This window comes from Lynx rufus, unplaced genomic scaffold (assembly GCF_022079265.1).
Source record: "Lynx rufus isolate CCGP_SWC_20201006 ecotype Redwood Valley unplaced genomic scaffold, mLynRuf1.p SCAF_5, whole genome shotgun sequence".
In the NCBI taxonomy this organism is placed as follows: Eukaryota; Metazoa; Chordata; class Mammalia; order Carnivora; family Felidae; genus Lynx; species Lynx rufus.
The window spans coordinates 158,381,565-158,395,154 of NW_025814867.1; the positions used below are offsets into that span (position 1 = coordinate 158,381,565).

A 13,590-nucleotide genomic window follows, 5' to 3' on the forward strand; every position below is an offset into this window, starting at 1 on the left:
TTGAGAGCAGTTTTTGTTTTCTCTTGTACACTTTGATTTTTGTACCAGGGTAATAGTAGTTTCATAAAATGTTCCTTTTTTCTTCTATTTTCTGAAGGAGATTATGTAGAATTGGTGTGAATTCTTCTTAAAACTATTGGTAGAGGGGCGCCTGGGTGGCTCAGTCGGTTAAGCATCCAACTTCGGCTCAGGTCACGATCTCACGGTCCGTGAGTTTGAGCCCCGTGTCGGGCTCTGTGCTGACAGCTCAGAGCCTGGAGCCTGTTTCAGATTCTGTGTCTCCCTCTCTCTCTGCCCGTCCCCTGTTCATGCTCTGTCTCTCTCTGTCTCAAAAATAAAGTAATAAAAAACGTTAAAAAAATTTTTTTTAATAAATAAATAAAACTATTGGTAGAATTCTGCAGTGAAACCATCTGGGCCTGGAGATTTCTTTTTGGAGTTGTAAAACTATGAATTCAATTTCATAATACTAATGTAGGGCTATGCAAATTGTCTATTTCATATGGAATGATTTGGGGTAGTTTGTCTTTTTCCAGAAAGAGGTCAGTTTGTCTAAGTCAATTTATGTGTGTCGAGTTGTTCTTAGTATCCCTTATCCCTCTGATGTCTACCAGGCTCTTTGTGGTAGCTGCTGTTTCATTCTTTCTTTATTTTGTCTAACTTTTTTTTTCTTTGTCACTCTTTGTATAAGTCTGTCAATTTCATTGATCTTTTCAAAGAATCAGCTCTTGATTTCATTGATTTTCTTTAATTTTTCTTTTATAATTTCAGTGATTTCTTTCTTCCTTCCTTCTGTTTGCTTGTATCTATTTTGTTCTTCTTTCTCTAGAGTCTTAAAATTAGAGCTTAGATTATTGATTTGAGACTTTTTTTTCTCTTTTCCAATGTATGTATTTTGTGCCACAAGCTTTCTCGCAGGCACTGCTTCCGTTGTGTCCCACGATTTTTGGTATGATTATTTTTATTTTCATTCAGGCCAATGTATTTTTTTTTATGATCCTTGAGATTTCCTCTTTTTTCCCAAGGAGTATTTGGATGTGCGTTGTTTTAGTTCCCAGGTACTTCAAGATTTTCCTGCTATCTTTCTGTTACTGATTTCTAGTTTGAGTCAGTTGTGATCAGAGCACACACTATATGATTTTAATTATTTTCAACTTGTTGAGGTTTGTTTTATGGTGAACAAACTGTTAATGGTGAACAAATACCGTGTTAGTATATTTTCTGTGGGTGCTTGAAAAGAACGTGTATTCTTCTGTTGTCAGAGACGATGCTCTATAAATGTTGACTAGGTCCTACCGATTGATGGTGCTGCGAGTTCTTCTCTATCCCTGCTGGTTTTATGCCTGGTTCTTTCCATTGTTGAGATAGAGTAGTGAAATCTTCAGCTATAATTGTGGATATGTATATTTTTCCTTTTTGTTCTGTCAGTTTTTGTTTCGTATATTTTACAGCTCTGGTATTTGATTTGTACACATTTAGGATTGCTATTGCTTCCTCGTGGATTGATCCTTTTATCATTTTATAATGTCCCTGTCTCTGATAATTTTTGATGCTGTGAAGTCTATTTTTAATTGAAGTATAGTTTAGATATAATATCTTATTAGGTTCAGGTGTACATAATCATTTTAATACTTAATTTGATGAATAGGTTTACATTTTTTTGGATTTAAGATTTCTGTATGTTACAAAATTATCCACATGATTAGTCACCATGCCATTTTTACAATGTTACTGACCATACTCCCTATGCTATACTTTACATCCCCTTGGCTTATCTATTTTATAACTGGAAGAGTGTACCTCTTAATCTTCTTCCCTTAGTTTGGTTTCCCCCCTCCAGTCCTCCCCTCTCTGGTAACTGACAATTTGTTTCCTGTATGTATGAATTTATTTCTTCATTATTTTGTTTGTCTTGTTTATTAGATTCCACATATACATGAAGTCATACAGTATTTGTTTTTCTCTGACTTATTTCACTTAACGTAATACTCTCAAGGTCCATCCATATTGTCACAAATGACTAGATTTCATTCTTTCGTATTGCTGAGTAATATCCCACGGTGTACGTATACCGCATCTTTTTTATCCATGTATCCATCAGTGGACACTCGGCTTCCTTCCGTGTCTTGACTATTGTAAATAATGCTGCAATAAGCCTGGGGGCACATATATCTCTTTGAATGGCTGTTCTTATTTTCTTCAGATACTCAGAAGTGGAATTATTGGATCACATGGTATTTCTACTTTTAATTTTTGGAGGAAGCTTCATACCGTTTTCCACAGTGGCTGCACCAATTACGTTCCCACCAACAGTGCACGGGTTCCCTTTTCTTCACATCCTTGCCAACCCTTCTTATTATCTGGTATTAATATAACCACCCCTGCTTTCTTTTGATTAATGGTTACATGACACAACTTTTTCCATGATTTTTTATTTCAGTCTACTTATATTGCCCTGTTTGAAGTGAGTTTCTTATAGGCAGCATATGACCGAGTCGCATTTCTTAATCTACTCTGCCATTGTCTGTTTTTTAATTGGTGTATTTAGACTATATTTCGTATAATTTGGGGGATGTTAGGGCTTAAACTTGCCATTTTTTTAAAAATGTTTATTTACTTTTGAGACAGAGCAAGATAGTGCAGGGGAGGGGCAGAGAGAGAGAACAGAGGATCTGAAGCAAGTTCTGCGCTGACAGCAGAGAGCCCAGTGTAGGGATTGAACTCACGAACCAGGAGCTCATAACCTGAGCCAAAGTCAGATGCTCGACCGACTGAGCCACCCAGGTGCCCCTGCCGTTTTATATTTTGTTTTCTGGTTTTTTCTCTCTGTGTTTTGTTTGTTTTCTTATTTCCTGCCTTCCTGTGGGTTTCTGAATTTCTTTTTTAATTCCATCTTGGTTTATTGATAGTGTTTTTGAGTATACCTCTTTGTGTAGCCTTTTACAGGTTGCTCCAGATACTGCATCATATCTGCAACTTACGGCAGATAAGGCACCCCAATTCTCTTTTTTTCAAGCCTATTTTCACTCTATTATTCAGATGAAAATTATTCTCACAGTTCACTGGTTCTTTCCTTGGACCCCTTCATTCCTCTACCGTATTTTTCAGTACTGTCATTTCTGTTTAGTTCTTTATATCTTCCTTTTTTTTTTTTTTTTTTGGTGAGAATCTTGTTTCTCTGCTGAGACTTTATATTTTTTTCATTTGATTAAAAATATTCTTAGTTGCTTATTGAAGCATTTTTATCATGACTGCTTTGGAATTTTGTCAGACACTTCTAACATCTCTGTCATCTCAGTGTTGGTGTCTGCTGATCGTCTTTCATTTAGCTTGAGATCTCTCTGGTCCTTGGTGTGAAACCTAGATATTTTGGATATTATGTCACGAACCTGACTATTACTCAAACCTCCTGTTTCCCCTGGTTGCCTTCGACACTACTCCGGCAAGGAAACGGAGGGGTGCTGCCTCATTACTTACAGGAGGGCGTGGGGGTGCAGGCGCCCCTCTGTTGGTACCTGGAGATTGAGGAGCCTCCCATTACTTGTGGCGGGTGAGAGTCGTAGCTCCCCACTGGGCCTCCGCTGACACCTCCTTGGCCAGGGCACCACGGGGTAGAGCGGCCTGTTACTGCCCGGCGGGGATGAGGTCCCTGCTCCCCTGCCCCTCTGCTGACACCCAGTATGGTATTAGAGAGCATCGTTCCGGCCTGGTGAGGCCCCCCACCCAGCCCCTGCTGGCATTGGTGGGGCTGCTGGAGCGGAGTCATTGTTGTCTCAAGTGTTCATTCTTGCTGGGCTGTCTTTTCTGGTCCTTTTGCTGGAGGCAGTGGGCTTTGTTGATGCTTTTTTTTGGACTGTGTCCATTGGTGTTTCCAGGTTGCTGGTCTCCTCCCCCAAGTCTGAGGTCAAGATGCAAAGAGAAAGCCGGAAATTCAGCACCATGTCACTGTGTGGCCCACCGGTGTGCTGCTGTCTCTTTCTCCCAACTTTTCGGGATCTTCCTGTGTTCGCTCTGCACGTAATATCCAGAGTTTTCGTTGTCATTAGGGGAAGGTGCTGAGCTCCGTCTTCCCGGAGGCAAGATGCCTCGCCGCCCCTCTTTAAGGCATTTCTGTCAAGAGCACGGATGCTGGGGCCGGCTGTGTGGGCCCCGCCTGTCCACATGCCCCGGGCAGGTCCTTTACCTCATAGAGCGTCAGAAGTAGAGGCATCAGCAGGTGCCAACCAGCAAGGACAGGTCCAGCCAGAGGACAGAGGAGGGCTCCAGGGGCCAGCAGGCCAGAGCTCCCCCCGTGGGGGTGCCATCCCAACGGCCCGGCTCTTGTGCTGTGCACACGCAGCGTGTCCGTGCAGAGGACAGTGGGCGGGCTGTGTGGCTGGGGAGCAGGCCTCCAGGGAAGGGCCCTCGGCGAGCATTCCCGGGCACCTTCCCTGTTGCCGATGCTCGCTCAGCGTCAGCACCCCGTGTACTGTCGGCATCTGCCGGCCTCCCGAGTGCAGACCGCGGCCGACTTCCTAAAGCCGTCCTGGATTTAAAGGGAAATGTTAATGACTGCATCGCATGCGGACAGAATCTATACACGGATGACTGTCACGTGTGCACATCGGGTGACCCTGGCATGTTTGCTTCCTGCGTGTCCCCACCTGGGTCCGCTCCATCTTTGCAGACAAAGCGAGTGCTGCCAGGGAAGCTGTGAGGGGCTGCGGGCCGCGGAGCACGAGCCCCCTGGGCCGCCCGGGCCTCAGCACAGATACCAACACCTTCTGCTTTGTGTTCCCCTTGACTAGAGAGAAGTCATCACGTGACACAGAGCCCGGGGTCGGTTTAGCAGTCGTGAGGACTTGCCTGTTCACCTCCCTCCTCGTGCCTCCCCTGCCGAGACGCGCTCCAGCCATGCAGGTGGGGAGCTGGGGGTCTGGCTTCCCGGGAGCCCCACTCAGGGGGCCCCTCTGGCTGCAGACTGGCCCGCACGGGAGCCGAGGAGCAGAAAGTCTGGCTGTCAGCGTGGGCCGACCCAGCAGTCCCCACAGGCAGCGTGGCAGCGTGGGGACTCTACCTGCTCCCCCAGTGTCGCATCAGCCCCTCCCCTGACCTCCCGGCACCCCCAGCCCCACCCCTGCAGCAGCGCCCACGGACCTGGTGCTGCGCGCTGGCCTCACGACTGCCGGCAAGCAGCCCGGTCACGGCCGCCCCCTCTCCCACGGTGCAGGTGGTGCCGTTTCACGGCCACAGATACGTGCTGTGGGAGTGCTCCTCGGCCTGATGAGGGAAGAGCCGTTCAGTGCCCGCAGGGCTCGCCCGGACACAGAGCACGACAGCATCACGACCCTCGCCCCCGTCCCCAGATTCTCCCCTGCCTGGCACTGAAGGGCGAGCACCTTTGAAGAGCGGGGTGCCCTTACGGCAGTTGCCGCACAGGAAGGCTGCTGAGTGAGTGAGGCCAGCTCCAACCAGGGGGCCCACTTACTCTGGAGGCGCTCCACACGGAGCGGCGGGTCCCGCGCAGAGTCCGGGCCACGTGACCCGGCATCTCAGCCCCCGGCCTGCGACCCATGCCGGGCTGCCGGAGTCCGGGACACCGGGAGCGGTCTGTCCCTGCCTGGCAGCAGGAGACACCAGCTGTGTGTGTCTGGAGCCTTCGCGGGGGCCTCGTCCCCAGGCTTTCCCCACGGGAGCGAACGGAGCACGCCGTGGCCTCCCATCGCCAGTTCTTGCTCCTGTAGCCCAGCCTCACCCGCAGCTTCCCTTAATGTGGGTTCCAGGATTCCCGCCGGCAGCGTCCCCAGACCGGCCGCACAAAGCAGTTTGGGATGGATTTCTGTCTCCCGTGCACTTGGAAGCCAGGGAGTTTCAGATCCGGACTGTCGATTACATATCAAACCGTTTCTGCTCTCGCACCCCGGCCGTGTGCCCACACACGGGACGGAGAGAGTGGCCGAGCTGGAAGAGGTGTCTCGGTCTACGGGCTCCCGCGAGGCAGCTCTCCCATGTCCCTGGTTCCCGACTGGCTGGCCGTGCGGCCCCGGGAGACCAGTTCCGACCGAGGCCTGCGGAGCACCTGCCCGCTGAGCCGCGGAGAAAGAGCTCTCGTCACAGCCAGCGGTGGTCTGTGCTCCCCCCGCTCGGTGTTCCCCTCCCTGACCTAGACTCGGCGGTGACAGTTGTACACCTGCGGGACGTGGACGTTGAAGCCATTATCAAAACTGTAAACCGCGTGTCAAGAAGCAAAGGGTCAAGTGTGTTAAATGGGGACGTGGAAGACACGACAAAGGACGCAGGTTGAGTTTCTGGGGTGAAAAGTCCAGGATCTGAGATGGACAGTGCCCTGGGTGGGTTTAGCCACAGAGCGGGAGCTGCAGAGCAGAAGATGAGTAAACTCCTGGACAGAAGTAGAACCTGTCCACGCGAGACACAGACAGAGGGCAGGAGGAAGCGAACAGAGCATCGGTGAGCTTGGCTCAACTTCAAGCGGCCAACAGACATGCGTTTGGGGGCCCTGGAAGTGGGGGAGAGGCAGGGCCAGGAGTGTGTTTGAACGAGCAACGGAGACCGCCAGAAGGCATGTGGCGAGTGAACCGTTCAAAGCCAGCGATTACGAGAAGCCCCTAAGTGTGCTATGGAAGAGGGCATGTGACAGAGGGAGAAAGGAAGAGGGCGCGGTGGACTTCTCCCCGCCAGCAGCCTAGGCAGGGCGTCGGGCCCGGAGAGAGCGCTGCGGCCCCGGGGCTCTGGGCGGGTGAGACTCCTTCACACTGAGTGACAGTGACGCACGCCATCCACACCTACGGAAACAGACTCAACATGACCACCAGCACGCTCGCGCTACAAAAATTATTGAGAATTATTAAGGGAAATGCTTCACGTAGAAGAAAAATGGGAGCAGCTAGAAATCTGAGTCTACACCAAGGGATGGGCCTCACATGGGTAAGTATGAAGTTGTTCTTTTCTTATCCTCTAAATCCCTCTTTTTAATGTTTTTTATTTTGAGGGGAGGGAGAATCCCAAGCAGGCTCCATGTTACGAGCATGGAGCCCAACACAGAAGTCGATCCCACGAACCGTGAGATCATGACCTGAGCTGAAATCAAGCATCAGAGGCTTAACGGACTGAGTCCCCCAGGCGTCTGCCTCTAAGTTCTTTTAGAAGATAATTGAGTGTTTACATGAGAAATTGTAATGTTGGTTTATAACCTAGGAGAACCAAAGTATGCCACAGCAACGGTGCAGAGGACAAGAGGGGAGACAGAGGCACAGTTACCAACCCGCGTGAGGTCTTTACACACCACTAAGTGGCAGTCGGACTGCACTGTGATGAATTAAACATGAGCAGTGTCAGCCCCAAAACAACCGCTAAGGTAACGAAACAGAGAGTTGTAACTAAGAAGTGAACAAAGGAGGTAAAAGTGGAATCATGAAACATATGCGATTCATTCCAAAGATGGCAGAGGAAAAAAACAATAGAAATGGGGAAACAGGGGCGACTGGGTCGCTCAGTCAGTTAAGCACCTGACTCTTGATTTCGGCTTAGGTCGTGATCTCACCGTTCATGAGTTCAAGCCCCGCACAGGGCTCTGTGCTGACAGTGTGGAGCCTACTTGGGATTCTCTCTCTCTCTGCCTCTCCCCCACTTGCACTCTCCCTCTCAAAATAAATAAATAAATTTAATAAAAAAAGAAGTGGGGGAACAGAGAACAGACGGTAAAAATAGAAAACAAATAGAATGATGGCTTCAAACTCGACCACCTCAACAGTCACTGTCAATGGTCAAAACACCCCTAGTTAAAAAGCAGAGATTGTCGAATAAGATAAGAAGGCAAGGTTCAACTGCCTGCAAGAAACTCACTTTAAATGTAAAGACACAAATAGGTTAAAAATAAAAGATGGAAGGAGATACGCCATGCTACACCAATCAGAAGAAAGCTGGGTCACTACACTAATAACAGACAAAGAAAATTTCAGAGCTGAGAACATGGCCGGACATGAAATCTCTCACAATGACAAAGGAGTCTGTCAGTCCATCCACCGAAGGCCACGGTGCTAGACCGTGCAATGCTGATGACAGAGCTTGGGGTGCAGGAAGGAGGCGCGTCCCCGGCGCCCCCAGAACGGGACAGGACCATGGAGGACTGGCAGTGCTACCCCGGGCTTCGAGAACGCTCCCCCCAACACAAGAGTGCACGTGTACCAGGACAGACCATGGTCGGTCCATAAGCACGTCTTAGTACACAGGAAGGATCTCAGGTGTCATAGGTGTGTTTTCTAACCATAACAGGTTTAACTAGAGATCAACAAGAGAAAGATATTCTAGAATATCTCCAAGTATTTGAAAATTCAGTAACATACTTCACAATTTCCCATGAATCAAAAAAGAAATAAAAAGAAATTTGAAAGTATTTTGAAATGAGTGAAAAAAGCACGAATATCAAAATTGGTGGGATGCCGCTAAAGCCACATGCAGAGAGAAATTTTATAGAACTAGACACCTATATTAGGTAAGAACTAAGGTTTTAAACTGATGCCATCAGGCTTTTCCCTAAGAAACTAGAAAAGATGAATTCATTAACTCTGCATCCGTGTGTTGGGATTTGCTAATGAATGCGACGAGGGCCAGAGAGGGGAGATACTGAACCCCCAGGTTTGGGCCTGTAGCTGGAAGGCAGGAGCGCAGAGACAAACAGACGGATGGCTGGGAGGGCTGGCTGGGTCAGACGTGCCATGGTGGCTCACGTCGGCTGTGCCTGGCTGTGGGGGTCAGGCGTGGGCTGTTTCAGCCAAGGCACATCTGCGGACGGTGTCGGCACAGGCAACCTGACCGGCTTCCTCCGGCCGGTTCAGCCGGGAAAGAAGGGGAGGGTCCTTCCTCGGCCCTCGGCCCTGCAGGGAACCGTGCCTGTGTCTCCTCTCCCTCCCACTAAGTGAATTACAAATATACTAAGTTCCCAGCATGCACAGAACGCAAGGTGGGGTCCTTGCTGGCACAAGAGATCTGCCTTCTTGAACGCCACGTGTGGGGACGAGTGAGTCACACACAGAGATTTTTTTCTGGCAGATCTCCCGTCAATTTGGCTTTGGGTGAGTGTGACCTGAGCGCTGCTGTGCACTCAGGGGCAGCCCACAGTACTGCCCCTGGACTCTGCTGCAGGGGTGCCCCCTGAGATGAGCGTAGGCCCCGGGCACTCTGGGGGGCCGCCCCTGATGAACTGGTGTCCCAGGGCCCAGCAGGATGGCCAGAGGACGGCCCCCCATCTGCCAGAAGTCATGACCCTGGGGGATCCGCCAGCGCAGGTCCCTCGGCCGCTGACACAGGGTGGGTTCTTCAGGGTCAAGGGCACTGAGTGGCAGTTGACTTTAACTACCACCGGGGGCTGCTCCTCGTCCCCAGCAGTCTGCAGAGGGCACTGCTGCTCACTGTCGGCCACATGACGGAGGAAGGCACTGGCCTCTGCGGCAGCTCACTGGCCTGTGTGACTGATGGCAGTCGACAGCCTGGAGCCTGAAGGCCCGCTGGCCCTCGCTGACCCACTTTCTCCACTGCGGGCTGGAAACATTTGCGTAATGGAGGCCGTGGGGCCCCGCTGTCCCCCCGACACGGGAGATGTTTCTAATTACAAAGGAGGCCGTGCGTCCCCGCCTGGCCAGCACACGATCTGCCCGGTTGGTGCCGGTGCCTCAGCTCGCTGCAGGGAGGCTGTGCAGGAGGGGCGCCGTGTATTTTCGGTGCCCCTGGGATCATCTGAGCCGGGTTGTCTCCTCTCCTGCCTGGGCTCTTTCCTCCGTGGCGCCCTCTGCCAGCCAGACCTGCCAACGCACCCACACGCGCCGCGCCGTCCAACAGAGCTGTGCCCTGGCGCTAGTGTCCTCTGCCGTGCTCTCCCGTGCGCAGCCACCGGCCACGCGGGGCCGTCTCTTCAACACGTAGCGTGTGACTCGTGGGCTTCTTGTTTCAGGGGTGAATAGCCACAAGCAGTAGTGGCTTCCACGTTGGACAGTGGAGATAGACTTCTTAAAACCTGTCTTCGCTACGCCCTACGCCTTCGTGTCAGAATCCGTGTTGCTCAAAAGCATCGTTTTATCATCCATAATTAGGACTGATGGTTAGAGTTGTTGAAGTTACCTGTGGATACATCTGCACGGGTAGAATAGCACACTGTGTGTGAGTGTGGAAATGTGTCAGTGGCTGTCGTATGGACACATCGATTGCACGCATCACCCAGAGAGTGAGAATGTGCGGTTTCTGTGCTTTACTTTTGTATTTTCCTTGTAGCATATTTTTCAGCAGAAATGTTTTGATGAGGAAAAAAATATTTTTGTACCCCCCAAAACCTAGAAGGTTAAAGGGAAGTCTTGCTTTTTTAACTTGTGGTCTCTCCTGTATGTGGACGGAGCCTCACGTCCTTATGGCTTACATCGGAGGGCTGGTGTCCAGACGCCCGGGCGGGGGGCACACGCAGGACTTCTGTTCCTGAGGGCCTCAGACCTAGCGTGGGGCTGTGTGTGGGAAGTGCTGGCCGAGTTCACCCGGAGTCCCCCGGCCTCGTCCTTCACGGCCCAGCCAGCCCCGCCTACTCCCAGGTGGGCACTCGGGCAGGCGTATGTGGGACACTCTGTATTCTGCGGGGTCTACCCGGTGCCCCTCTTGGGAGCCCCTGGGCCCCAGGTCATCCAGAACCTCCCCCTGCCAGGCCTCTTTCCCTCTGTCCTCCAGGTGGCATCCTCATGCCAGACACTAGGGCCACTGCCCCCTCCTATGGGGGCTGCTCGTGCCCCGTGTCCTGTCCTGCCCTCATTCTCGCTCCTCCCTGACACCTGTGGGACCCCAGTGCCCGGCGACTTCCCCACACCCTGTGACATCCCCACAGCCTGCACCCCGAGACCCCCTGTGTGCAGGCAGGCGGCTCTCCGGCTTCCGTGTGCTGCCCTGACCGATGGCCCCCCCAGGAAGGCCACCCAAACGGCCCACCTCTAGGACCCCTGCTGCCTGCAGAGCATCAGGTCCGGTGAGCCCACAGGGCCTCCAGCGCCCGGCCTGGTTCCGGTTCTGCAGGCCTCTCTGTCTGTCCTGAGACCCTTCCCGGTCCTGCCCCCGCCCCTGGCTGTGCCCCTCTCCTGGCCCGCCTGGCCCACGTTTCTCATCCTCACTGGCGCCCGTCTCTGAGACCACCCGGTACGCTATGGTCCAGCCTGGAGGAGAAGCTGGGCCCTCCCTGAGAAGGGCTACGGCAGGACAGTCTGGTCACTCTTCCTACTGTCATCATGAGTGCCTGTAAATCATAAAGTGAAGCCTTAATTATATCGGGGGGATGAAGCGCTGGACCCATTGTCTGCAGAAATTAGATGTAGAATAGTGATACCTAAAGCATCTTCTGGAAAGACTTCATAATAACATAATGCCAAAGCATCAGCCATTCAGTAGCTTAGTTAATGGACACTAGATCCACTTTAGAGACGGGATTACCAAGGAACCTTGACTCTAAGCACACAGGAAACACCAATACCTGTAATGTCCTGGCTTTTTAAGGGCGAGGGGAGTCACAGCCAGAGGGCGGGGCTTCTGGCACGGATGTGATGGGGTTTGCACAGAACTAACATAACAGCAGAACGGAACGGACACTGCAGACCCACGCGAGGATCCCAGGGCTCACTTGACCCCTTTTCCTCTCCGGGGGAGAGGGCTGTTCCTGTTTCCCTCGGTGCAGAGGCAGAAGCTGAGGCCAGAGGGCTTGCGTGACCTGCCGGGGGTCACACATGAGTCAGCGGCGGGGCCTGGGTCAGTCTCTGCCAGGTTTCCCCGCCGACCTGTGTCCCCCACCGCCGTGTGCCCCACGCCCCAGCAGGTCAGGCAGGGTGGGTCCCAGGACCGCACCTTCTGGCTGACTGGGCCGCCCTCCCGGAGCCTTTGCCCCCCGTGAGCGTTGGTGTGTCACCAGAGCAGGAGTGAGGGCGGCACCCTCCCTCGACCTGTCCCACCACCCACCCGTACCCCCTCGCCCCTCCAGAGACCAAAGGCCCTTGTAGGCCAGGACACCCCGACCTGCGGTGGCCACTGACGGTGTTCTCGGCAGCAGCCGTGCCTTCTCTTTCCAGGTGACACCATCTGGGCCCCATCTGTCCTTCCTCACGGCGCCCTCGGCACCTTGAGCCACTACCCCCAGCCGCATTTTGGGAGAAAGATGGAGTCGAAGGTCTCAGAAGGCGGCCTGAACGTGACCCTGACAATCCGTCTGCTGATGCATGGGAAGGTACAGAGCCCAAGGCCACTGCGTCCCACCAGCTGGGAGGCAGGGGAGGGTGTGCCCTGGGCAACCTCAGGTTTACAAAGCAGTGACAGCCCGCTCCAAAGCATGTTTCTCCTGGAGACCCTTGAGGGTACTTGTGACCTGATGTCCTGTCACTGGACACCTGAGTGTGTGTTCCCTACAAACAAGGGCATAGTGTCCCGTCCACATCAGGATGCCAACACTGATGCCTCCCAGCCCCCCGACCTCGGGCCCCGTTCGGGCCACCCGTCGCCCCAGCCCTGCCCTTCACAATAGGACGCGTGGGGGGTCAGGGTATTCAGTCCTCCACATCCCGGACACGCCTCATCTTCAGCCTGGGGGAATCTCCTTCCATCCTTCCTCAGGGAGGCTTTCCTGATGTTTCCTCACCATTGGCAGCAAAGTCACAGGAGCTCTCGCATCAGGGGCCTGACACTGGTCCTTTGGTCCCTCCCCACGGCGGGCCCCCACTGTTGTCAGACTCCAGCACATTCATTCATCCGCTCATTCGTTCCTGTCTCCGTGGGCTCAGTTTGCTGCTTTATTCAGATTATTCCCATTGTGTCATTACTCATGTTGATGCCCGTATTGACCCTGACTCGGTCACTGGGAGCCTCTCCAAGCTGGCCCCTGTATCCTGACTCCCTCGCACTTTGCCTGCCTCAGTCCTGGAACCAGCCATTTCTCCAGGGAACCCTGGCTCTTATGAGCGGGGGGTGGTGTCAGAAGCCCGGGTCGGGTCACATAGAGTACTCGCCCTTTTTTAAAACGTGAAAAGGCAAGTAGCAGTGCTTAATTATCTTTACATCACAAAATTGGGGAAGATTCTGTGTTTTATCTGTTTCTCTCCTGGTTTCCTAAGGCCCTAAGAGCATAGAAATGCCTCCTGACTTAATTGTATGGAGCCGGCCGCTGGCTTCTGCTTGTCCATGTGTCCGTCAGAGGCAAGGCCTGGGTCTAACCAAGGTCACACAGGCACCCGGGAGCCCCCAGACCCAGGGCCTCACACAGCGGCCCGACTGCGCTCCTTCCTGACAGTCCCGACACCCTGTCCTCGCTCCAACACAGACGGGTCTCGGTGTCCATCACGGGCCTTTCCCGCAGCTGCTCTGTGACGTCAACTTTGTGTGATTCTTTTCCTGTAGGAAGTTGGAAGCATCATCGGGAAGGTAACTACTGAGCGAGCTCTGCCTGTGCTGCGGTCCCTGAGAGGAGGTGCCGGGGCCCCGGGCCTGTGCTGGGCGACGTGCCACGTGGTGGTGTGTGCCCCGCCCTGAGGATTCCAGCGGAATCCTGAGTCCCCGTGAGGCTGGTCCAGGGCCTCCCGTGCGATT

General features: G+C 52.7%; 1 protein-coding gene across 1 annotated transcript in view; it reads left to right on the top strand.

Annotated features, from left to right (window-relative positions):
- Positions 1 to 13,590, top strand: part of PCBP3 (poly(rC) binding protein 3) — a 68,211-nt gene that overhangs the window by 24,530 nt on the left and 30,091 nt on the right. The window contains exons 2-3 of the mRNA XM_047099256.1: positions 12,084 to 12,238; positions 13,402 to 13,425. Of these exons, the coding sequence (XP_046955212.1) occupies positions 12,084 to 12,238; positions 13,402 to 13,425 (179 nt within the window). The remainder of the gene's footprint in view (positions 1 to 12,083; positions 12,239 to 13,401; positions 13,426 to 13,590) is intronic.